The sequence below is a fragment of the Rhinoraja longicauda genome, chromosome 41 (assembly GCF_053455715.1).
Source record: "Rhinoraja longicauda isolate Sanriku21f chromosome 41, sRhiLon1.1, whole genome shotgun sequence".
In the NCBI taxonomy this organism is placed as follows: domain Eukaryota; kingdom Metazoa; phylum Chordata; class Chondrichthyes; order Rajiformes; family Arhynchobatidae; genus Rhinoraja; species Rhinoraja longicauda.
In genome coordinates, this window is record NC_135993.1 from 6,720,608 (window position 1) to 6,747,473 (window position 26,866).

Consider the following 26,866-nt stretch of genomic DNA (forward strand, 5'->3'; position numbering starts at 1 on the left):
GATACTGAGTTGGATGATCAGCCATGATCATATTGAATGGCGGTGCAGGCTCGAAGGGCCGAATGGCCTACTCCTGCACCTATTTTCTATGTTTCTCCTCAGTCAACTGTGAACCCCTTCTACATTGCAGGAACGTGAGTCTTCCCTCACCGCCGGGCTTCCGAACGGGATGGAGAAGCTCCCGGAGAGAGTCCCACGCCCGGACAGGCCGCGAGCCAGGGACCGGCCCAAGCCCAGGAGGAGGCCGCGGCCGAAGGACCCGAGCCAGGCGGGCGGGGAGAGCCGGCGCTCACGCTCGGCCCCTTCGCCCCAGAGCAGCACCACGACGCCGGTCGCCGTGACCCACACGGCCGAGCAGGAGGGCTTCCTCACTCGCAAGCATGAGTTCGAAGCAGCGAAGAAAAAATCATCCAGCAGGTATTTCGATCTTGCCGTCCACACTTCACGATTTCAATATCAATTCATCGTCAGATGCACCATTTTTATTAATTCGCGGTGAAATTTGAGTTACCACGCAGCCATACTAAGTGAAAAGCAACAAGACACACAGCCACATTAAATACAATTTAACGTAAACATCCACCACAGCGGATTCCACATTCCTCACTGTGATGGAAGGCAATCATCTTCCTCTTTGTTCACCTGCGGTCGGGGCTGTTGAACTGTCCGTAGTTGCCTCTGCCGACTGTCCGAGGCCCTCGCGTCGGGGCGATCGAAACTCCCCGCGTCGGGACGGTTGATAAAACTCTCCGCGGCACGGAGCTCCCGAGTCAGCCTCTTCTCACCCGAGACCGCGGGCTTCACCGTGTTAAGAGTCCACAGGCCCCGCGGTTGGAGCTCTCCACAGTAGAAACTTTGGGTGGATTGAAAGATGCAGCGCGGGAACAGGCCATTCGGCCCGCGCCGACCATTCACGCTATTCACTCTCACTGAGTCATGGAGCATTGAGACCGTCCTTTCGGCCCAACTTGTCCACACTGACCATTGACCCATTCACACTATTTCCGTGTTATCCCACTTGCTCCTGCACTCTCTACACGCTAGTGACAATTTTACAGAGGGCCGATTAAACTACAAATCTGCCCGGGCACCTTTATTTGTTTAGTTTAGATACAGCGTGGAAACAGGCCCTTTCTGCCCACCGGGTCCGCGCCGACCAGCGATCCCCGCACACACATACACACTAGGTACAATTTACACTTATGCCAACCCAATTAACCTACAAACCTGTATGTCTTTGGAGTGTGGGAGGAAACCGAAGATCCCGGAGAAAACCCACGCGGGTCACGGGGAGAACATACAAACTCCGTACAGAAGGCGCCCGTAGTCGGGATCGAACCCGGGTCTCCGACGCTGCAAGCGCTGTAAGGCAGCAACTCTACCGCTGCGCCACTGTGCAGATGCTGCCTGAGTCATTCCAGCTTTGTGTGTCTTTATCTTCGGTGTAAACCAGCATCTGCAGTTCCTTCCTAAGCTCACTCTGTATACACTTGTATTTTTGCTGTTCAGGTCATGGATTAACATTTACTGCGTGATAAGTAAAGGAGACCTGGGGTTTTATAAAGATGCCAAGAGTCACAAAGCAGGAGCAACCCACAATGGCGAGTCACCCATTACGCTCAGCGAGGTCACCTGCGAAATCGCCAGCAATTACAAGAAGAAGAAGTTTGTGTTCAAAGTCCGGTCAGTGTGCGAGAAAGACAGAGCGTTACGGGAAACTCAGGGGCAACCTCTTCACTTCGAGGGCAGTCCGCACCTGGAACGAGCTGCCAGAGGAAGCTATTGCAGTCGATGCGCACAGAAACATAGACAATAGGGTGCAGGAGGAGGCCATTTGGCCCTTCGAGCTAGCACCGCCATCCATTGTGATCATGGCTGATCATCCACAATCAGTAACCCGTGCCTGCCTTCTCCCCACCTCCCTTGAGCTCTATCTAACTCTCTTCTAAATTCATCCAGTGAATTGGCCTCCACTGCCCTCTGTGGCAGAGAATTCCACAGATTCACAACTCTCGGGGTGAAAAACGTATATAAACGTATTAGATTATTAAGGGGTTGGACACATTAGAGGCAGGAAACATGTTCCCAATGTTGGGGGAGTCCAGAACAAGGGGCCACAGTTTAAGAATAAGGGGTTGGCCATTTAGAACTGAGATGAGGAAAAACTTTTTCAGTCAGAGAGTTGTAAATCTGTGGAATTCTCTGCCTCAGAAGGCAGTGGAAGCCAATTCTCTGAATGCATTCAAGAGAGAGCTAGATAGAGCTCTTAAGAATAGCGGAGTTGGGGGGTATGGGGAGAAAGCAGGAACGGGGTACTGGTTGAGAATGATCAGCCATGATCACATTGAATGGTGGTGCTGGCTCGAAGGGCCGAATGGCCTCCTCCTGCACCTATTGTCTATTGAAAAAGTTTTTTCTCACCTCAGTTTGGTGAGAAACCTCCCCCTTTATACGACTTACGACTTTTCAAAATACTTTTTGGGCAGATGTATTTATAAGCTGGATCGGGTGCAGAGAAGATTTACCAGGTTGGTGCCAGGACTCGAGGGGCCTGAGCTACAGGGAGAGGTTGAGCAGGCTAGGGCTTCATTCCTTGGAGCGCAGGAGGATGAGGGATGGTCCTATGGAGGTGTGTGACTACGATCTACATGAGAAGAGTAGATAGCGTAAACGCACAAAGTATTTTGCCCAGATTCGGGGAATCGGGCCCCTTCTTCAGACTGGCAGGTGTGAAGAAAGCTAGTGGGAAGAGATGAGGGGAAGTAAAGGTGATCTTGATTAGAACGGATGTCAGGGGTTATGGGGCGAAGGCAGGGGAATGGGGTTGAGAGGGAAAGGACAATCTGTCACGATTGAATGGTGGAGCAGACTGGATGGGCCGAATGGACTGATTCTGCTCCGAGAGCTTATGAAGAGGTGGGGCAAGATCTCACAAGTGATAGGTGGGTCCAAGTGAGGAGGGGTTGATTGGAAGATGAGTCAGGAGGTGAAGAGAAGGGTGGAGATGATAAGTGGAGAAGAAAAAATCCACTGCTGTCTGTTTGAACGTGTAACATTTTGGGATCAAAGTATTGATTCACTGATGATACACATTTGTAAATTTCATAAAAGTCCAATATCCCGATAACACTTCTTCGGTTTCAAGGATAGTTTTTTTTCTCCAGCCATTGAGAGTTGATTTGTACAGATGAGTTAGTTGTGAAGGATTTATGGAAACGTGTTTTATTCCATATTTTACGTGCTCCATTTCTTCTTTCATTTAAGACTCTTTTTCATTGTGACAGGACATGCGATGGCAATGAGTTCCTATTCCAGGCAAAAGATGAGGTGAGCTTCACTCTGTCAATGTTGGCACTTGGTGGCACGATAATTGGGGTAAGAGAGGTGCCAGTAAGGTTGCCAACTGTCCCGTCTTAGCCGGGACATCCCGTATTTTGGGCTAAATTGGTTTATCCCGTACGGGACCGCCCTTGTCCCGTATTAGTAGGGTTGCCAACTTTCTCACTCCCAAATAAGGGACAAAGGGTGACATCACTGCCCCGACCAGGAAAGTGTAGGCTAACGGAGTGTGTTCGGGGAGAGGGGCCGAGTGTGTTCGTCTGATGGAGGTTGCGTGGCAACCCGCCTCCGGGCCCGGGACAGCCGCCGTTGGTGGAGCGGGAGCACGTGACCGCTGGCTGGGTGAGGTCACGTGGGGGCGCGGGGTGGTGATGCCACCTTGTCCCGTATTTGGGAGTGAGATAGTTGGCACCAGGGGGTGCCAGGGGGCCATTGCTGGGGTCTGTACGCTGTGGGATTTCCCTGGGATCAAAGCTGGGAAATGGATGGAGACAGAATAGGACGGCACGGTGGCGCAGCGGTAGAGCTGCTGCCTTACAGCGCCAGAGACCCGGGTTCGATCCTGACTCTGGGTGATGTATTTTTAGTTTAGTTTAGAGATAGTGTGCAGAAACAGGCCCTTTTCGGCCCACCGGGTCTGCGCCAACCAACGATCCCCGCACACTAACACTATCCTACACCTACTAGGATAGTACATTTACCAAGCCAATTAACCTACAAACTAGTGTCTTTGGAGTGTGGGAGGAAACCGAAGATCTCGGAGAAAACCCACGCATGTCACGGGGAGAACGTACAAACCACCCGTAGTTGGGATCGAACCCAGGTCTCCGGCGCTGCATTCGCTGTAAGGCAGCAACTCTACCGCTGCGCCACCGTGCTGTCCAGTTTGTACGTTCTCCCCGTGACCATGTGGGTTTTCTCCGGGTGCTCCCATTTCCTCCCACACTCCAAAGACACACAGGTTTGTAGGCTAGTTGACTTGGTAACATTGTAAATTGTCACTAGTGGTTAGGATAGTGTTAGTGTGCGGGGATCACTGGTTGGCATGGACTCGGTGGGCCGAAGGGCCTGCTTTTGCGCTGTATCTTTAAACCAAAGATAATAGAGCAGAACAAGATAGACCACTCGACCCTAAAAACCGTAGTATGTCACGGCGGCCATTTTAGTCGGCAGAAACTTGCAGAAACATTTATAAAGAAAAATAACAAAAATCTGTGAATTGATAGATGAGATATATTCTGCATTTTAATGGTATCATCACACGTACTGTTCCCCCAAAACACTGATTACACTGCGAGAGGCAGAGCGAACGGTGGGGTTTGCTTACTAAAATGGCGGCCATTACGCTCCTACACTTCAGTATAGGCGATTTTGACGGAGTGGTTCACCTTGCTCCTCTAGTATCTTTGCTTTAAGCTAAACTAAATTCAACCTGTTCGCAGGATGAGATGGACGACTGGATCAAGGCTATCTCCACAGCCATCGCGGAGCACGCAGAAATCGCCCAGCAGAGTGGTCAGATCGTCCCGACTACCTCGTCCACCGATGAGGGCAACCCCAAGAGGGACAGCGACCGAAGATTCAGCCTCTTCGGAAAGAAGAAATGAAGATAGGATTATTTTTGACATAACAAACTGCGGGGGGGGGGGGGGGGGGGGGGCTTGGCGTTGGTCTGCACCTGGCCAGGCACAAATTATCTCATCTCCAACCCGAGCAACGAATGTTTTTAATTTTATAATTTACACGGAGGTTGACCCACTGCAGTTGCTTCCTTTTGAATGGACTCGCAAAGACTTTCTATCGTCCCCCAAACGGATCCGTTGTCTGCGCCCGTGCGTGAATCCTCGGGCTAGAATCTGAGCTGGGAGGGTATGTGTGGGATTGTTTCAGCCCCAGTGGGTGGCCAGTTTGTTAGGGCTCTGTGCTGCCTCTGTACTCCAGTTCCACGCATCTGGCTCAGTCTGTTCCAGCTTGATCATGGTTTATTTAATGACAATGAATATGAGAAAATATCCCCTCCCATCAACATATTTTATTAAAAAAAAGATGACCATCACCTCTTGCAAGTTTGAATGTTCTTTGCAAAGAAAAACGGCAATCTTCTGAAGGAGGCAAGGTGCTTGTTTTAACCACCGGTGGGAACATAATGAGCCAAAACATTATGACCACTGACAGGCGAAGTGAATGACATTGACTATCTTGTTACAATGGCACCTGTTAATGGGGTGGGATACATTAGGCAGCAAGTGAACAGTCAGTTCTTGCGGAAGGGTCTCGACCCGAAACGTCACCCATTCCCTCTCTCCGAGATGCTGCCTGACCTGCTGAGTTACTCCAGCATTTTGTGAAATAAATACCAGTATTTTGTGATACCTTCAGTCAGTTCTTGAAGTTGATGTGTTGGATGCAGGAGAAATGGGCAGGAGTAAAGACCTGAGCGACTTTGACAAGGGCCAAATTGTTATGGCCAGACGACTGGGTCAGAGCATCTCTGAAACGGCAAGGCTTGTGGGGTGCTGCCGGTCAGCAGTGGTGAGTACCGACCGACAGTGGTCCCAGGAGGGACAAACCACAAACAGGGTGTTGGGCGCCCAAGGCTCATCGATGCACGAGGGCAACGAAGGCTATCCCGTCTGGTCCGAACCGACAGAAGGTCTACTGTGACACAAGTCACAGAAAATTGGAGATGTTAGAGGCAGGAAACATGTTCCCAATGTTGGGGGAGTCCAGAACCAGGGGCCACAGTTTAAGAATAAGGGGTAGGCCATTTAGAACAGAGATGAGGAAAAACTTTTTCAGTCAGAGAGTTGTAAATCTGTGGAATTCTCTGCCTCAGAAGGCAGTGGAGGCCAATTCTCTGGATGCTTTCAAGAGAGAACTAGATAAAGCTCTTAAAGATAGCGGAGTCAGGGGGTATGGGGAGAAGGCAGGAACGGGGTACTGATTGTGAATGATCAGCCATGATCACATTGAATGGCGGTGCTGGCTCAAAGGGCCGAATGGCCTACTCCTGCACCTATTGTCTATCTTATTGCTAAACCTGTGGTAAAGAACTCTATTCCTTGGAGCGCAGGAGGATGAGGGGTGATCTTATTAGAGGTGTATAAAATCATGAGGAATAGATCGGGTAGATGCACAGAGTCTCTTGCTCAGAGTAGGTGAATCGAGGACCAGAGGATACAGGTTTAAGTTGAAGGGGAGAAGATGTAATAGGAATCTGAGGGGTAGGAAAATAACTGCAGATGCTGGTTCAAATTGTAGGTAGATACAAAATGCTGGAGTAACTCAACGGGTCAGGCAGCATCTCAGCATAGAAGGAATGGGTGACGTTTCAGTTCGAGACCCTTCTTCAGACTGATGTCAGTGGAGGGGGCAGGACAAAGATAGGATGTAGTAGGAGACAGGAAGACAGTGGGAGAACTGGGAAGGGGGAGGGGAAAGAGAGGGACAGAGGAACTGTCTGAAGTTGGAGAAGTCAATGTTCATACCGCTGGGGTGTAAACTGCCTGTGAAATATGAGATGCTGTTCTTCCAATTTGCGCTGGGCCTCATTCTGACAATGGAGGAGACCCATCTGAGGGGTGACTTTCTCACACAAAGGGTGGTGGGCGTATGGACCAAGCTGCCAGAGGAGGTAGTTGAGGCAGGGACTAGCCCAACCTTTAAGAAACAGGTACATGGATAGGACAGGTTTGGAGGGATATGGGCCAAACGCGGGCAGGTGAAACTAGTGTAGCTGGGACCTGTTGGCTGGTGTGGGCAAGTTGGGCCGAAGGGCCTGTTTCCACGCTGTATTGCTCGATAAAGAAGGCATGTGGTATGCTTGATTTCACAGGTTGGAGCATTGAGTCTTAGGGTCAACTTTATAGGACATTGGTTCGGCCACATTCAGAGTATTGCCTGCAGTTCTGGTCACCCCCATTACAAGGCTCAGGTTAGGGTGCAGCGGAGGTTTATCAGAATATGCATGATTTAGGGTTAAGGTATTAGCTAAAGGGAGAGTTTAGTGTTTTGGTTTGGAGGTACTGCGTGGAAAACAGGCCCTACGGCCCACCGAGTCCATGCCGACCAACATGGACTCGGTGGAATTTAGAAGATTGAGGGGGGGATCTTATAGAAACTTACAAAATTCTTAAGGGGTTGGACAGGCTAGATGTAAGAAGATTGTTCCCGATGTTGGGGAAGTCCAGAACAAGGGGTCACAGTTTAAGGATAAGGGGGAAGTCTTTTAGGACCGAGATGAGAACATTTTTTTTCACACAGAGAGTGGTGAATCTGTGGAATTATCTGCCACAGAAGGTAGTTGAGGCCAGTTCATTGGCTATATTTAAGAGGGAGTTGGATGTGGCTAAAGGGATCAGGGGATATGGAGAGAAGGCAGGTATAGGATACTGAGTTGGATGATCAGCCATGATCATATTGAATGGCTCGAAGGGTCGAATGGCCTACTCCTGCACCTATTTTCTATGTTTCTAACACACTAGTTCTATGTTATCCCAGTTTGACATCCTACACACTAGGGGCAACTTACAGAAGCCAATTAACCTACAAACATGTTTGGAACGTGGGAGGAAACCGGAGCCTCTGGGAAAAACCCACGTGGTCACAAGGAGTACGTACAAACTCCGTACCGACAGCACAGTAGTCAGAATCGAACCCGGGTCTCTGGCGCTGTGAAGCAGCAACTCTACCTCGATGCCATCCAGTTGGGCAGTCTTGGGATGTTTGGAAAAGTTAAATGAAGGGTAAAGTACATACCTGTTCATCGTTGCTTCTGGTTGATCAATGGTGTTTTTGTACAGATACTACCACAACTTCAGGCACATGGATAGGGCAGGTTTAGAGGGAGATGGGCCAAAGGCAGGCAGGCAGGACTAGTGTAGAGGGGACATATTGGTCGGTGTAGGCATGTTGGGCCAAAGGGCATGTTTCCACAATGAATTACTATAATACGCTAGTAAACTGGTGAGGATTTCTCACAAATCTTTTCTGATGGGTTAAAATATTTAAACCTGCTGATGTTATTGGATCCAAGGCAGGTTAAAATTAATATATCCAATTCAAAACTAGTGTATTCTATCAAATTGAATAGAACAAGGACAGCCAGGCATGTGATCTGCTGGTGGGAATTGGTGGGCCCTTTGAGGTTGATAGTGATGCAATCTGCAGCAACATGTGGGGTCTACCCAGGGCAGGAACTTCACCTTGGGATCCAAGATGTACACAAAATGCTGGAGTAACTCAGCGGGTCAGGCAGCATCTCTGGAGAGAAGGAATGGCTGGCGTTTCAGGTGGAGACCCTTCTTCAGATCGTTGAGCTGGAGTCCATGTGTAGGGAAAAAAACTGCAGATGCCGGCTAAAATCGAAGGCAGACACAATGCTGGAGTAACTCAGCGGGTCAGGCAGCATCTCGGAGAGAAAGAATGGGCGACGTTTCGAGTCTTTTATCATTGTTCAACTTCTATCAAGGAGACGTTATACTTCACCCTTGTTAGACCACATTTGGACTAGGCAGTTGCAGCGTGCGACTCATACACAAATAAAAAAAATTCTTCCATCGAACGAGTCCAAAGACTGGCAGCTCGTTTTGTTACATATACCTACGAGAGAGAAGCGAGTGTTACCGATCTTCTCAATTCATTGGGGTGGAACACTCTCCAAGACGGACGTAAAGCCCATCGTTTGACCTGTTTTTACAAAATGTTAAATGGTCAGCTCGACATAGATGACCACATCTACACCAAACCCACACCTATCAGGAGTAGACGAGGCCATTCGATTCAATTTGAGATACCAGCTATCAAGGCAGATGTGTATAGCAATTCAATCTTCCCTCACACAATTAAAGCATGGAATAGTCTTCACCCGACTATAGTTATCCAACCAGACGCAACTAAATTTAAGGCAGTTCTTCTCCAAGAAGCCCTTCTTGCTTAAGTCCATACTCCGCCGCCTCCAGTTTAAATTCCATTTGGAATATTTTGGAGGACAAAGAACCAAGAGTCCCGAAACGTCACCCATTCCGTCTCTCCTGAGATGCTGCCTGACCCGCTGAGTTACTCCAGCATTGTGTGTCTACTCCCGAGCTGGAGTCCATTTTCCAGACACGTCAGAGAAGGGTGGAGTTGCATGGATATTATCGTGTGTCACAGCCCTGGGGTTAATTCCTCGGGGATGGGAGGGCTGACACTAACTGAGGGTAGTCCTCCTTCTTCCTCCTCTTGCGTTTGACGCGGCAGAAGTTATGAAGCTGCTTCTGCTGCTGCTGTCTGTTTGTTGTCGTTCGCCTGTCAGTTGACATGGGGAGGTCAGTTGACATGGGGAGGTCAGGTCGACAACGTGAGCCCCAGGGTAGTCCTGAGGAATCGCAAAGCCCTTGCCCTTGCCCTTTTTAGTTTAGTGATACCGCGCGGAAACAGACCCTTCAGCCCACCGAGTCTGTGCCGAACAGCGATCCCCGCACACTAACACTGTCCCTAAACACACACACACACACACACTATAGAGACAATTCACATTCACAGACACACACTCACAGACTCTCGCACACACACTCAGACACACTCTCACTCGTCCACTCATATACACACACACACACATACTCTCACACACTCACAGACACATAGACTCTCACACACACACTCTCACACACACATTTACAATTTTACCGAAGCCAATTAGCCTACAGACCTGCATGTCTTTGGAGTGTGGGAGGAAACCCATGCAGGTTACGTACAAACTCCGTGCAGACAGCACCCGTAGTCAGGACTTCAGCCTGAAGAATGGTCTCGACCCGAAACGTCACCCATTCCATCTATCTAGAGATGCTGCCTGTCCCGCTGAGTTACTCCAGAACCTTGTGTCGATCTTGAGGAAAGGATGTTGTAGTCGAGGCAGATGGGACTGCAGTCAATGCCGTGTTAGATTACAACAGACAGAATTGCAGTGATGTGTGTTCATCATTAAAAAGCTCGAGGGAGACTGATTGCACCCCTGGGTGCTGGGAGCTGGAGCCTGGTTGCAAACTTGGGCAGACACCGAGACAGACTGTAACTCGGATGTAGCTATGGTAGACTCAGCGGGTCAGGCAGCATCTCTGGAAAGAAGGAACGGGTGACGTTTCGGGTCGAGTCCCTTCTTCAGACTGTGAGTCAAGGGAGAGGGAAACGAGAGATATAGAACAAACTAGACCAAGTGGGCCCGTTGGGCTCGTTCCTCGTTGGGTTTCCATTGCAACCTGGGGAAATCACGTTTTTCCTTTAAAATAAATTGTCTGTTAAAAAATAAAAATAAATCTCAATGGGGGGGGAGTGAGAGTGGGTGAGGAGGGAGGAATGGGGTGGGGGAGGGAAAGAGGAGAGGGAGCCACTGGACACCGTCCTGCCATCTTCTTTCTCCTTCACTGTGGTGCCGTGCTCCTCCAGGGGAGGGGGAGCGCAATTAAAGGCGGTAAAGGGAAGGGGAGAGGATGTGACCGAGGAGCCTTGGACGCAAAGCCTCTCCTGTATTGGTGTAGCAGCCTCAACCCCCTACTCAATCCCCCTTATCCCCACCCCCCCCCTACCCCAACTCTCCCATCTTCCTGACCCCCACTGTTCCCTTCTCCCCCACCACCACCCCCCTCCTCCCCCCCCCCCCCACACTCTCCCTGCGGTCCCCTTCCCCCCACCCCTCCCACCCATCCCCACTCTTCCCTCCCACCCATCCCCACTCTTCCCTCCTACCCACCCACCCAGCCCTCCTCCCAAGTCTCTCTCCCTCCACCACCACTCGCACTCTCCTCCAGCCCCCCATTCCCCACCACCCCCCTTTCCATCTCTCTCCTCTCCCCCAGCCCCTCTCACTCTCGCCCACCCCTCATCCACCACGCCTCACCCACCTTCATCCCCCTCCCACCCCACCCGCATTCTCACTGTCCCCCTCCCCCTCTCCCCTGACACCCACTGTCCCCCTTCCCCCACTCTCTTCCCCCACCACCACCCCCTCCCCGTCCCACTCTCCCTCCCACCCCCACTCTCTGCTCTTCCCAACCTCCCCCACCCCCCTCTTCCTGACCCCCACTGTCCCCCTTCCCCCTCACCACCACCCCCCTCCCCTGCTGTCCCCACCCCTCCTCCTCCTCACCCGCACTCTGCCCTGCTCCCCAGTCCCTCTCCCTCCCACCCCCACTCTCCCCAACCCTTTCCCCACCACCCCCTTTCCCCCCACCCCCTCATTCTCTTCTCTCCCCACCCCCCCCTTTCCACCACTCTCTCCTCCCCAGCCCGACTCTCCCACCACCCCCGCTCCTTTCCTCCCCTCACCCCCACCCTCCCCTCCACTCTCCACACTCGCCGCACCCACATTCTCACTGTCCCCCTCCCCCGTCCCCCACTGTCCCCCTTCCCCCACCCGCACTTCTCTTCCCCTACCACCACCCCCCTTCCCCGCCAATCTCTCCTCCCCAGCCCCACTCTCTCTCCCTATCCCCCCTTTCTCCTCCACCCTCCTCCTCCCCCCCACCTTGACCCCCACCCTCCCCTCCACACTCGCCCCACCCCCATTCTCACTGTTCCCCCATCCCCACACCCTCTCTCCTCTCCCAGCCTCACCCTCCGCCCCTCCCTCCTCTCCACCCCCTCCTCCCCTTTCACTCTGTCCTTCGCCCCACTGTTCCTTCCCCCAACTACCCCCTCTACCCCCACACCCCCGCTGACCCCCTCCCACCACCCCCCTCCCCTGCTGTCCCCACCCTCCTCCTTCTCACCCGCACTCTGCCCTCCTCCCCCAGTCCCACTCTCCCCACCCCTCTTTCCCCCACCCCTCATTCTCTTCTCTCCCCACCCCTCCTTTCACCACTCTCTCCTCCCCAGCCCAACTCTCCCCACCCCGCTCCTCCCCCCACCCCCTCATCCCCACCCTCTCACCCCACCCCCTCCACTCACCCACCCCCATTCTCACTGTCCCCCTCCCCTCCCACTCTCCCCTCTTCCCACACCCCGTCACCCTTCCCCCACCCCCACTCTCTTCCCACCACCACCACACCCCCTTGCCCCACACCTCTCTCCTCCCCCTTTCACTCACTGTCCCCTCCTCCCCATTCTTCCCAGTCCAACACTGTCCCCCACTCTCTTCCCCCCGCCACCACCCTCCCCCACTGTCCCCTCCCCGTCCCACTCTCCAACCACCCCCACTCCCCCCCACCCCTCTTTCCCCACCCCCCCCCTCCCCCCCACCTCCTCCCCCCACCCCCTCACTCTCTCTCTCTCCCCCCCCTCCTTTCCACCACTCTCTCCTCCCCAGCCCGACTCTCCCCCGCCCACCTCCCCCCACCCCCCACTCCCCCCCACCCCACTCTCCCCCCAACCCTCCACCACCCCCCTTTCCCCCACTCCTCCCCCCCACCCCCTCATTCTCTCTCTCCCCCCCCTCCTTTCCACCACTCTCTCCTCCCCAGCCCGACTCTCCCCCGCCCCACGCTCCTCTCCTCCCCCCACCCCCACCCTCTCCACCCACCCCCATTCTCACTGTCCCCCTCCCCTCCCACCCTCCCCCTCTCCCCTAACTCCCACTGTCCCCCTTGCCACCACCATCCACTCTCTCTTCCCCCTACCCCCCTCCCCTGTGTCCCCCCCAGTCCCACTCTCCCTCCCACCCCGACTCTGCTCCTCCACCCTCCCCCCATTCTCTCCTCCCCCCACTCCCAATCCCCACCAATCTCTCTCCACTCCCCTCAGCCCACTCTCACTCTCCCCCACCCCCTCCCTCCTCCACCCCCCACCTTCACCCCCTCCCCTCCACACTCTCCACACTCGCCGCACCCCCATTCTCACTGTCCCCCACCCCTAGTCCCCCCTCCCCCCCACCCGCACTCTTCTCCCCTACCACCACTCCCCCTTCCCCGCCAATCTCTCCTCCCCAGCCCCACTCTCACTCTCCCTATCCCCTTTCTCCTCCACCCCTCCTCCCCCCCACCTTGACCCCCCACCCTGCCACCCTCCACACTCCCCTCCACACTCGCCCCCACCCTCCCCTCCACACTCGCCCCCCACCCTCCCCTCCACACTCGCCCCCCACCCTCCCCTCCACACTCGCCCCCCACCCTCCCCTCCACACTCGCCCCACCCCCATTCTGTTTCCCCCACCCCCACTTCCCCCCACACCCTCTCCTCTCCCAGCCTCACCCTCCTCCACTCCTCCCCTTTCACTCTGTCCCCTTCGCCCACCCACCTTCTCCCTCTTTCCCTCCCCCACTCTTCCCTGACCCCCACTGTTCCTTCCCCCAACCACCCCCTCTACCCCCACTCCCGCTGACCCCCTCCCCACTGTCCCCCTTCCCCCTCACCACCACCCCACTCCCCTGCTGTCCCCACCCCTCCTCCTCCTCACCCGCACTCTGCCACCAGTCCCACTCTCCCCCCTCCCCCCCACTCTCTCCTCACCCACCCACCCCCCTTTCCCCCACTCTCTCCTCCCCCCACCCTTCCTCCACCCACTCGGCCCCCACGTCCACTCCCCTCCGTGGAGCCGTTGGCAGCGAAAGGCACTTACCGAGCGTGCAGGGAGGAGGAGGGAGCCCCGGACTACTCGAGTCGGGCAGCGGAGGTGGGACTACTCGAGGCGGGCCTGCGGGTCTGGGAGAGTGTGGAGGGGGAGAAGCGAAGGGAGAGAGGCGCGGCGGGAGGCGCGCACAAGATGGCGGAGCGTGAGGAGGCCGCCATCTTTAGAAGTCGCGACGGGGCCGTCGGTGGCAGCGGCCGCTGATGGAGGAGAAGAAACTGGGCTTGTGTGCGGTAACGGTGCGGGGGGCGCTGGGCCCGGGCGGGAGGGGGGACTCGAGGACGCCGTGCGTGGGTTGAAGGGACGGAAGGGAAGAATGAGTCCCTTCAACCCACGACCATCAGTCCGACCATCTCCCGCTGCCTCTGCGATGCTGGAGCCGGTCCTCAACCAGCAGCAGCAGCGGTGGGCTGTCGGCGACGGCAGTTGGTGGTGACCGCGTCATCAGGCAGCAGCTGCAGCGCGCGGTGGGCTGTCGGCGACGGCAGTTGGTGGTGACCGCGTCATCAAGCGGCAGCAGCCAGCAGCGCGCGGTGGGCTGTCGGCGACGGCAGTTGGTGGTGACCGCGTCATCAAGCGGCAGCAGCAGCAGCGCGCGGTGGGCTGTCGGCGACGGCAGTTGGTGGAGGCCGCGCCATCAAGCGGCAGCAGCAGCGCGGGGTGGGCTGTCGGCGACGGCAACTGCTCCACCCACATCAAGCGGGAAGTCGGAGCCAAACACGGCACCCCCCCACGTAGGGACCCGGCCCAATCGAGATCGCAAAACAGGGAGGTCGGAGCCAATGTCCGCCGTGGTGAGCGGACCAACGGAACTTCGTGCGGGCGTGGCGAGGAGGGGGAGGGGGAGAGAGGAGGAGGGGGAGGGGGAGGGGGAGAGGAGGGGGAGGGGGAGAGGGAGGGGGAGAGGAGGGGGAGGGGAGAAGGGGGAGAGGAGGAGGAGGGGGAGAGAAGGAGGAAGAGGAGGAGGAGGGGGGAGGGGAGGAGGTCGAGGGGGAGGGGAGGGCAGAAGTAGAGCTCTCGTCACGCCGCATTGACAGGCACTGTCGTCAGTCGAGCGGGAGAGGCGACGGCGACTACATCTCCCGGCGGTCAGCGCTGCCCGACCTGAGTAATGTCAGATGCGGGGACGGGCGGCGGTGCACGTGAGGGAGCGCATTAGTTAAAGTAAAGGTCCGCGGCGGGGGCGGGGGTGTGCGGTAACGTGCTGGGCCCGGGCGGGAGGGGGGGACTCGAGGACTCCGTGGCGTGGATTGAAGGGAAGGATGAGTGGACAACAGTCCGACCATCTCCCTCCTGCTCAGGAGTGTCCCCCGGGTGTGGGAGAGTGAGGAGAGGGGAGGCGGTGATTGCGGGCGGCTGGCTCCGCTAATGGCGTCCATCTTGTTTGTGCGAGTGAGGAGAGGCCGTGCGTGGTGACGTCGGACGCACAGCACGTGGAAAAAATGTGTTTAGAAATGAGAGTTTTCAAGTTTAAAATGTCTGTAACTTAAAACATATACGACCAATTTAAATAATAATTGTTATAAACAGTCACGAGGACAGTGGTGATCAAGGTGGCGCTAACATTGTGGCGCTGTGGTTTACCGTTGTGGCTGCGGGTCCACATGTTATACATATATCTGCATGAATTGTGGGGGAGGGGGGGCAGCGCGAGCTCATCTCACAGGGGCATTGTGACGTCACACGCTGAAGACCTTGAAGAAATCTGTTAGAAATAAAATGTTTTAACTTAAAAAATATACGACCAATTTAAATGAAAATATCATTTCTCACCGGAAAGAAATCTAAAAAGGCAACGATGATAAAGGAAACAGGCCATTGTTAGTTGCTTGCTAGGTGAGAACGAGAACCTGGTGCAGCTTGGGGGGGGGATGGGGGAGGGATGGAGAGAGAGGGAATGCCGGCTACTTGAAGTTAGAGAAATCAGATATTCATACCACTGGGTTACAAGATAGTCATACCACTGGACTGTAAGCTATCCAAGCAAAATATGAGATGCTGTTCCTCCAATTTGAGATTAGCTTCACTTTCACAATGGGGGAGACCTTGGACAGAGAGGTCAGTGTGGGAATTCCCGGAATGGCGGGACTGTCATATGTTGAAAGACTGGAGCGACTAGGCTTGTATACACTGGAATCTAGAAGGATGAGAGGAGATCTTATCGAAACGTATAAGATTATTAAGTGGTTGGACACGTTAGAGGCAGGAAACATGTTCCCAATGTTGGGGGAGTCCAGAACAAGGAGCCACAGTTTAAGAATAAGGGGTAGGCCATTTAGAACTGAGATGAGGAAAAACTTTTTCAGTCAGAGAGTTGTGAATCTGTGGAATTCTCTGCCTCAGAAGGCAGTGGAGGCCAATTCTCTGAATGCATTCAAGAGAGAGCTGGATAGAGCTCTTAAGGATAGCGGAGTCAGGGGAGAAGGCAGGAACAGGGTACTGATTGAGAATGATCAGCCATGATCACATTGAATGGCGGTGCTGGCTCGAAGGGCCGAATGGCATCCTCCTGCACCTATTGTCTATTGAATGGGGATTAAATCGTTTGGCAACCGGGAGATTGGATACCCGGCCACAGTGTTTTGGGAATGGGAGCGGATGAACATAGAAACATAGAAAATAGGTGCAGGAGTAGGCCATTCGGTCCTTCGAGCCTGCACCGCCATTCAATATGATCATGGCTGATCTTCCAGCTCAGTATCCTGTACCTGCCTTCTCTCCATACCCCCTGATCCCTTTAGCCACAAGGGCCACATCTAACTCCCTCTTAAATATAGCCAATGAACTGGCCTCAACTACCTTCTGAAAAGATGGGGAAAGGCCAGAGGAGCAGTGGCAATGGTAGAGTTGGTGCAGATCTGGAGGTGGTGGCGAGCTGCCTTCTTGAACCTCTGCAGTCCTTCAAGTGCACCTACTGTATGTCCCCACCTATTCTGTTCACCCCTCCATCCGGCCCCTCAGCCATTTCTGCTCAAGGAATACAAATCCACCGTCTCCAGTCTATAGGGTGGCGCAGCGGTAGAGTTGCTGCCTCACAGCGCCAGAGACCCGGGTTCAATCCTGACTGCGGGTGCTGTCTGTACGGAGTTTGTACGTTCTCCCCGTGACCTGCGTGGGTTTTCTCTGAGATCTTCGGTTTCCTCCCACACTCCAAAGACGTGCAGGTTTGTCTGTTAATTGGCTTGGTATCATTATGAATTGCCCCTAGTGTGTGTAGGATAGTGTGCGTGGGTTTTCTCTGAGATCTTCGGTTTCCTCCCACACTCCAAAGACGTGCAGGTTTGTCTGTTAATTGGCTTGGTATCATTATGAATTGCCCCTAGTGTGTGTAGGATAGTGTTAGTGCGCGGGGATCGCTGGTTGGCGCGGACTCGGTGGGCCGAAGGGCCTGTTTCCACGCTGTATCTCTAAACTAAACTAAATAATAGGTAGACACAAAATGCTGGAGTAACTCAGCGGGACAAGCATCGGGAGAGAAGGAAAAGGTGACGTTTCGGGTCGAGACCCTTCTTCTGTCTCTCCCGAGATGCTGCCTGACCCGCTGAGTTACTCCAGCATTTTGTGCCTACCTTCGATTTAAACCTGCAATAAATCTGCCGTTTTTTTCCTAAACGAAATAAAGGTTTTTCCAATAATATTTTTAGGGGAATATTGGAAAAACAATTGTAAAGTGCAAATGAGATTTAATGAGAGTGGTTATTTTACAAAATGCTGGAGTAACTCAGCAGGTCAGGCAGCATCCCAGGAGAGAAGGAATGGGTGACGTTTCGCGTCGAGACCCTTCTTCAGACTGAAGATTTAATGAGAGTGGGATTAAATCACACAACGGTTGATAACATTTTATGGATCCCCTCTCCACCTATCCTGAAAATCCGTGAGGTAGCATCACTGGAGATGATGGATAGGTGACGTTCCAGGCCAGGACTCTAAACAATATGCTCTGTATTTTTTAATATACTGATAGAAGATAAAGACATTTTGGTAAAGTGTGGGAAATCATGGATTGAATTCAATTGAAGAAATTGAGCTTTTAATATATTAAAACCATAACCATTGGAATAAAACTCCATTACTTAATGAATCTACCCGCCTAGATAATTAAGAAGGAATTCAGAGAACTCTAGGGATGATGGTTTGATTTTAACTTTCTGTCGGCGACTTACAGAGTGAAAGGTGACAGAGGTATCTCAGTTATTCCAGGAAATAGTGACAATGGATCGTGAGGCCGTGTCTGTGTGCGAGGCTGTGTATGTGTCTAAATGTGTGTGCATTCGCGGGTGTGTCTAAGTGTGTGTGAGTATGTATGTGCATGTGTGTGTGTGTCTAAGTGTATGTGTGTGTGTGTAGGAAAATAACTTGGTACAAATCGAAGGTATTACAAAATGCTGGAGTAACTCAGCGGGTCAGGCAGCATCTCTGGAGGGAAGGAATGGGTGACGTTTCGGGTCGAGACCTTTCTTCAGACTCGTGTATCTGTGTGTGTGCGTGTCTAAGTATGTGTGCATGCATGTGTGTCAGTGTATCAAGTGCGTGTGTGTAAGTGTGTGCACGCATGTGTGTCTAAGTGCATGCATGTGTCTAAGTATATGTCTGTGTGTGTGTCTGAGTTTGTGTGTGTAAGTGTAAGTGTGTGTCTGTGTGTCTGCGCATGTGTGTGCTTAAGTGTATGAGTGTGCGTAAGTGTATGTGTGTGTCTAAGTGTGTTAAACGTTGGGATAATCCCTGCCTCAACTACCTCCTCTGGCAGCTTGTTCCAAACAAACACCACCCTCTGTGTGGAAAATGTTACCCGTCAGATTCCTATGAAACTCTGCAGTTTCTTGCGGTCTTGGGCAGAGCTGTTCCCAGACGCAGCTGTGATGCAGCCTGATAGTATGTTGGGATGGTGAAGTCCGACGGTATCCGAATGAAGTGGTCTAGAGTCGAACCCGAGTCTCCAGCGCCGTAGGACAGCAACTCTACCGCAGCGTCACCATGCTGCCACTAGTGATGAATCTTTATTTTGGTTTTACACACTTGCTACTTCTCTTGGTGATCACAACAAACTGAGCTTCGTCCATTTATATGGTGCCCAAGTATATTCCAAGTCTGAATCCTTAAAGTGCTTCAACCATCGATATACTAAAACTCTCGTTTGTTTGTTTGTTTGTTCCTGAACTACAGCCAAAACGGTACACGATAGCGCGACAATTTTAGGCCCACCTTACTCACCGTTGTCCCTTTGGTGTTAATGGAAGAAGTTTCATTGAAATCGGTGTTATATTTTTAATGTTGTCTACATTTTAAAGTTTAAATCTATCTCCTAGGGAGGGAGGTGGAGGGAGTGAGGAGGGTAGATAAGGGGGGTTGAGGAGGATGGAGTGGGGGGAGGGGAAGGGGAGGAGGGTAGATAAGGGGGGTTGAGAGGGATGGAGTGGGGGGAGAGGGAGGGGAGGGGGGAGGAGAGGGTGCTACACCAATGCAGGATAGGTTTTGGCCCAACGGGTCCACTTGGTCTAGTTTGTCTCTAATTCCGTTGCCATTTGAATTAGTCTGATGCTGCAGCCTTCAACTTTTTCATGTCCAGTTTTCCAAAATTTAAATTCAAATTACAGGTTAATTAGCTTTGATAAAATTGTAAATAGTGTGTGGGGTCGTGCTCGTGTACGGGGTGATCGCTGGTCGGTGGGGGCACGGTGGGCCGAAGGTCCAGTTTCCGTGTTGTACCAGTCTGAAGAAGGGCCTCGACCCGAAACGTCACCCATTCATATCATATATATATACAGCGCGGAAACAGGCCTTTTCGGCCCACCAAGTCCGCGCCGCCCAGCGATCCCCGCACACTAACACTATTAACACTATCCTACACACACTAGGGACAATTTTTACATTTACCCAGCCAATTAACCTACATACCTGTACGTCTTTGGAGTGTGGGAGGAAACCGAAGATCTCGGAGAAAACCCACGCAGGTCACGGGGAGAACGTACAAACTCCTTGCAGTACAGCACCCGTAGTCAGGATCGAACCTGAGTCTCCGGCGCTGCATTCACTGTAAAGCAGCAACTCTACCGGGGGGGGGGGGGGGGGGGGGGCGTGTCCAATGTCTGGCTGAGTAGACATAACTTTTCAGCACTCCCGAAAACAAAGCCCTAAACTACCAAAAAAAGACGCACTAAAAGAATTCAAGTACTTTAATTTTAAAGTTAAAAGTATACAGAACGTACTGATGACTCCCAAGAAAGAAATGAAGGGAGCACAGCTGCCACAGAAGCAAAGAAATCCACCAAAGGAATCAAGGAAAAAAAATCGAAGGTAGGCCTACAGCCCCGACGAAGCAGGGGCGTGGATTTGAGGAGCCATCAGCAGGCGGAGAGGCATGGCCCTCCGTTGGCCGAGAGGCTGAAGTTTCGGGAACGAGTGACGAGGAGGGAAGTAGCAGTGGAAGTGGAAACAAGGAAGACGGAGATCAAGAAGATTCAGAGATTAAAATTAAAGCGATGCTTGAAGAAATTATTAACAGGCTCAAGAAAATTGAAGGAGATCAAAAAGTGATGGAAAATGAAGTGAAAGCATTGAGGAGAGATAATAAGGAACTGCATAAGGACAATATGGAAATATATAAGACTTTGAAAAAAATGGAAGAGAATTTTCAAACTGATAAACAGAGTGGTTAATATAGAAATGGAAAATGAAATGTTAAAATCTAGAGTGGAAAAAAATGAAGATATTACTGCTGCAACAATTGAAAGCAAAAAGATCATGGAGAAGTTGGACGCCTTGGAAAACTACAGCAGGAGAAATAATGTTTAAATTGTTGGCTTGCCAGAGGGAGTTGAGGGGGAAGACCCAATCAATTTTTTTCAAGATTGGATAGTGACTAGTCTGGGAATAGATAAACAAGGACCGATGGAAATAGAAAGAGCACATAGGGCTCTAAGACCGAAACCTTCGACTAATCAAAAGCCAAGATCTGTGTTGATTAAATTCTTAAGATACCAAGATAGAGAATTGGTCCTCAAATCAGTCGGGATGAATATAAGACAGGGAAAACCAATAGAGTATGAAGGTACAAAAATAATTTTTTACCCAGATATTAGTAATGTCTTGTTGAGCAGGAAAAAAGAATTTAATAAGGCAAAAAATATTTTATGGAAGAAAGGTTATAAGTTCATTTTACTGCATCCTGCTACTTTGAAGATCATGATCAACATTGGAGAAAATAAATTTTTCAAAGACTTTGTCAGAGCACAAGATTTTGCTGAAGAATTGCCATCGAGAATTGATTAAGAAGATCCATGAATGAATGATTATTAACAAGATCGGTATACTATAGAGGGGATCAATTGTATTAAGGATAGTTAATCTTTAGAAGTACTTGAAATATCGGGGGGGTTGGAGAATATGCATGCTCTACCATAATCATGGGCACAAGTGTGGTGACCACACCTCGTATAATAGAGGGGGGTAATGTTGTTAATCTATTTATTAACAACATTAGAGGGGGGGTTTACTTTTCTATCTTTCTTTTTTCTTTTCTGTTTTTGTACCTGGACGATGGAAGGGAGTACACTGAAATACGGCACAACGTAAATATTGGAAGAGGTATCAAGGTAAGGAAGAAGGGGAAAAAAAATAAAAGAATGAATGGATAATAAATTAAATTTTCTAAGTTATAATGTGAATGGGTTAAATGGACCGATAAAAAGGAAGAGAATTTTAACACAGATGAACAAATTGGAAGTGGATATAGCTTTCTTACAAGAAACACATCTAACGGAAAAAGAACATCAAAAGTTAAAGAGAGACTGGGTAGGAAGTATGGTAGCATCTTCTTTTAATTCAAAAGCAAGAGGGGTTGCTATCCTATTTAAGAAAACGCTACCAATTAAGATACAAAATATTGTAAGTGACCCAGTAGGTAGATTTATAATTGTACATTGTCAAATTTTCTCAGAATTGTGGACTTTAATGAATATATATGCACCAAATACAGATGATGAGAAGTTTGTGCAGGATACTTTTCTAAATCTAGCGGAAGCACATGAAAATATATTGGTAAGGGGAGATTTTAACTTTTGTTTAGATCCAGAAATGGATAGATCATCAAGAACAATGACAAGGACAAGAGCAGCGAAGATAACATTGAACTTAATGGAAAATTTAAATTTAATAGATATTTGGAGGAAAAGCCATCCTAGGGAAAAAGACTACTCCTTCTATTCCAATAGACATGAGACATATTCTAGAATAGATCTATTTTTGATTTCAGCTCAATTAAGGGGAAGAATAATACAAAAAGATTACAAGGCTAGATTGCTATCGGATCATTCACCATTATTAATGAAAATTAAGATGCCAGGTAAAGAACAGTCAGTATATAGATGGAGATTCAACTCTTTACTATTGAAAAGGCAAGACTTTTGCAATTTTATTCGAGGACAAATTCGATTATTTTTGGAAACAAATTTAAATTCAGTTAATGATAAATTCATTATATGGGATGCAATGAAGGCATACTTGAGAGGCCAAATTATAAGCTACTCATCTAAGATAAAGAAAGATTATAGGAAGGAATCTGAAAGATTAGAAAAAGAAATCACCGTATTAGAAAAAGACTTACAGAATGCTTCTTCAGATACAAAAAAAAAACCAACTTGGAAATAAAAAATTTCAGTACAATACTTTACATACTTATAGAACAGAAAAATTAATATTACGAACTAAACAAAGGTATTATGAATTAGGAGAAAGAGCGAATAAGGTATTGGCATGGCAACTGAAAGAAGAACAAATATTAAGAACAATAAATTCAATTAGAACAGATCAAAATACTATTATTTATAAACCTAGAGAAATCAATGAGGTATTTAAGCAATTTTACACTAATCTGTATCATTCTGAATCTGAAAAGGATGAAATTAAGATAAATAATTTCTTATCTAAGATACAATTACCAACAATTTCTAATGAGGAGCAGATGGGACTAAATGCTTCCTTTATTTTGAGAGAAGTGGAGGAAGTACTATATTCTTTACCAAGTAATAAATCACCAGGGGAAGATGGCTTCCCGCCAGAGTTCTATAAAAAATTTAAAGATTTGTTGTTACCAGTATTTATGGAAGTGATACAACAAGCGGAACTTCTACATTACCGGAATCCTTTTCAATGGCAATTATAACTGTAATTCAAAAAAAAAGGAAAGACCCTTCAAAAGCATCGTTGTATAGACCAATATCACTGTTGAATGCAGATTATAAAATAGTTGCCAAGCTTTTGGCAAAGAGACTGGCAGAATTTTTACCTAAGTTGGTTAAAGAGGATCAATCTGGATTTGTCAAAAAAAGGAGAATATCTGATAATGTAGCAAGATTTATAAGTATTTTACATTTAGCACAGAACAGAAAGGAATTAAGCGTAGCAGTTGCTTTAGATGCTGAAAAAGCGTTTGACAGGTTAGAATGGGATTTTTTATTTAAAGTATTAGAGAAGTATGGATTGGGGAATGGTTTCATTAACTGGGTAAAAGCTCTTTATAAACAACCTAAAGCCAAAGTGGTGACAAATGGCCAATCTTCTCAACCATTTAATTTGGAAAGATCTAGCAGACAGGGATGTCCCTTGTCACCAGCTCTATTTGTACTGGCTATTGAACCTCTGGCAGAACTAATAAGATCAGATTCTAACATTAAAGGATTTAAAGTTAATCAGGAAGATCACAAAATTACTTTATTTGCAGATGATTTCTTAATTTGTCTTACTAGACCATTGGAATCCTTAAGAAAATTATATTTCAGATTGGAAGAATACGGGAAAGTATCAGGATATAAAATTAATAAAGATAAAACTGAAATAATGCCTCTTTTTGAAGGCAATTATGATCAATGTAAAAGAGAAAGTCAGTTTAAATGGCAAAAAGAAGGCATTAAGTACTTAGGAGTTAAAGTAGATAATAAGTTAAATAATTTGTATAAATTAAATTATAAACCACTAATAAAAAAAATAGATGAGGACCTGAAGAAATGGATGAATCTTCCAATTACATTGATAGGGAGAGTGAACGGTATTAAGATGAATATTTTTCCGAGGATACAGTATTTATTTTCAACACTGCCTATACCGTTGCCAAATAATTTTTTTCAAGAATTGAACAAAATTGTGAGGAATTTTCTTTGGAAAGGTAAAATGCCAAGAGTGTCTCTGGAAAAATTAACATGGAAATTTGAATTAGGTGGATTGCAATTACCAAATTTTTAAAATTATTATCTGGCAGCACAAATGAGTTTTATTTCATCCTTTTATCAAGAGGGTGGAAAAACAGCATGGGTTAAAATTGAAATGGATAAAATAAAAGAGTTATGTCCAGAAGAATTTATATATAAATGGGAAGCGAAGCTATTAGTTAAGGATAAAGAGTCACCTTTGCTAAAACATTTAATTAATACATTGTTGAAAACAGTTAAAGTTAATGATAAAAGATTTTTTTTAACAGCTAAAACTCCATTAGTAAAAAATAGATTATTGCCGTTTGCTTGGAATAATCAAATACTACAAGTCTGGGAACAGAAGGGTATTAAAAATATAGGAGATTGCTATGAAGGAAATAACTTTTTGACATTTTCTCAATTGAGAAATAAATATCAAATTCCAGGGAATAGTATTTTTTTCTATTATCAATTACAATCTTTTTTAAGGGAAAAGTTAGGTAATTCAATGTCTCTATTTCAGATTAAAGGAATGGAATCCTTGATTCAGGGCAAGGGAATAAAAAAAATTATATCATCAATGTATAAATTATTACAAAAATCTAGTCCAAAGATAGGAATTCAAAAATCAAGACAAAGATGGGAAACAGATCTTAATATTATCATTGATGAACCAAGGTTGGAAAGACTGTGTTTAGATAGTATGAAAAATACTATTAATGTGAGATATAGTTTAGTACAATATAATTTTTTACATCATCTATATTTAACCCCGAAAAAATTAAACAATTTAAAACCAAACTCATCTGAAATTTGTTTTAGATGCAACCAAGACGTGGGTACGTTTTTACACTCTACATGGGCATGTCAGAAGGTAACTCCTTTTTGGAAAGACCTAAAAAAAAAATTGGAACAATTGATGAATAAGATCATACCAATGGATTCAAGGTTGTTTTTATTGGGAGATACAAAAGGAATATTACCAAAGCTAATTTTGAATAAACATCAGGAAAGATTTCTCAAAATAGCAATAGCAGTAGCAAAAAATTGTGTAGCGGTCACTTGGAAAGATCAAAATGAAATAAGATTTGAAAGATGGTATGCAGAAATGCGTAGTTGTATCCCATTAGAAAAAGCAACGTATAATCTGAGAAATGGATATGACTTCTTCTTGAAGGTGTGGAACCCATTCATTTTAAAGCTAGGATTAAGAATTGGAAATATTTAAATTCAGGATTGTTTTGATACCTTTAATAAGAATTTAATAAGAAATTACCCGGAAGTGTCTCCTTCTGGACTCCAGATTTCTTTCTTTCTCTTTTTCTTTTTCTTTTTCCTTCTTTTTAACTGGGGGGTGGGGGGAAGGGGGGGGGTGTGGGAGGGGAAATAATACAGAACAATACGTGTATAATCGAATTTATAATGTAGTTATTATTGCTTACTATCAAATGTAAAATGTATGAGTTCTGTTAAAACTTAAATAAAATTTTAAAAAATTAAAATTTTTAAAAAAGCAGCAACTCTACCGCTGCGCTACCGTGCCATTCCTTCTCTCCCGAGATGCCGCCTGACCCGCTGAGTTACTCCAGCATTTTGTGTCTACCTCCGTGTTGTATCTACCTCTCAAGTCTAAAGCAAAGTCTACATCCACTCGTTAAGACGTTACATGCTTTTTCTGGGAAGATGTGGAAACATATACACAATTATTTACCAAAATAATTAGTGGCATCAGGTGCATTAAGATTCTGGTTTCAATTACTGTAATTAGCGTGAAAACGCAATGATGCCTTCCTGATATTCTCCCTGGTGGGTGATATTGGGTATAAATATAACAGACTGTGAATACAGGGTATTGTCTGCTGTAAACTTCCACCCACTATGCATGGACCTCCAAAGATCTTGTTGTTTGCCATCTACTATCCAGTCATTGCAGCCATTGGCATTCCTGGTAAAGTATTGGCGTTCATTTTCAATCTGTAACGGCCGTGAAATGCTTGCGCTCTCTTTGGTATTATTACTTTCTTTTCATTATAGAATTGTGGCCCGTGTTGCTTGTGCAGATGCCCCAAGAACCTGCATAGAAACAGGCCCTTCGGCCCAACTTGCCCATGCTGACCAAGATGCCCCATCTATGCTTGTAGTACCACTGGCTTACGTTTGGCCCATATCCCTCTCAACCTTTCCCGTCCATATACCAGAGGACGCTGGGTTTAAGGCGAAGGGGAAAAGATATGAATGGGATTCTTGAGGGGTAACTTTTTCCTTCAAAGGGTGGTGGGTGTGTGGAACGAGCTGCCGGAGGAGGTAGTTGAGGCTGGGACTATCCCAACGTTTAAGAAACAGTTAGACAGGTACATGGATAGGACAGGTTTGGAGGGATATGGACCAAGCGCAGGCAGGTGGGACTACTGTAGTTGGGACACGTTGGCCAGTGTGGGCAAGTTGGGCCGTAGGGCCTGTTTCCACACTGTATCACTCTTTGACCCTAATCTTATTATTCTCCCTGTATCATTGATTTATTTTAATTATAAGTTTGTAAGTGATAGGAGAAGAATTAGGCCACTCGGCCCATCAGGTCTACTCCGCCATTCAATCATGGCTGATCTATCTCTCCCTCTCAACCCCTTTCTCCTGCCTTCTCCCCATAACCCCTGACACCCGTACTAATCAAGAATCTATCCATCCATTGACTTGGCCTCCACAGCCTTCTGTGGCAATGAATGCCACAGATTCACCACCCTCTGACTAAAGAAATTCCTCCGCATCTCCTTCCAAAAGGAACGTCCTTTAATTCTGAGGCTAT

At 48.4% G+C, this 26,866-nt stretch overlaps 1 protein-coding gene across 1 annotated transcript in view; it reads left to right on the top strand.

Moving 5' to 3' along the window:
- The window catches only part of LOC144611831 (spectrin beta chain, non-erythrocytic 4-like), a 74,756-nt gene extending 69,764 nt beyond the window's left edge, over nucleotides 1-4,992 (top strand). Inside the window, 4 exon segments of the mRNA XM_078431117.1 lie at nucleotides 131-417; nucleotides 1,510-1,683; nucleotides 3,285-3,327; nucleotides 4,782-4,992. Coding sequence (XP_078287243.1) covers nucleotides 131-417; nucleotides 1,510-1,683; nucleotides 3,285-3,327; nucleotides 4,782-4,946 — 669 coding nt within the window. The 3' untranslated portion in view covers nucleotides 4,947-4,992.
- Nucleotides 4,993-26,866: the final 21,874 nt, after the last annotated feature.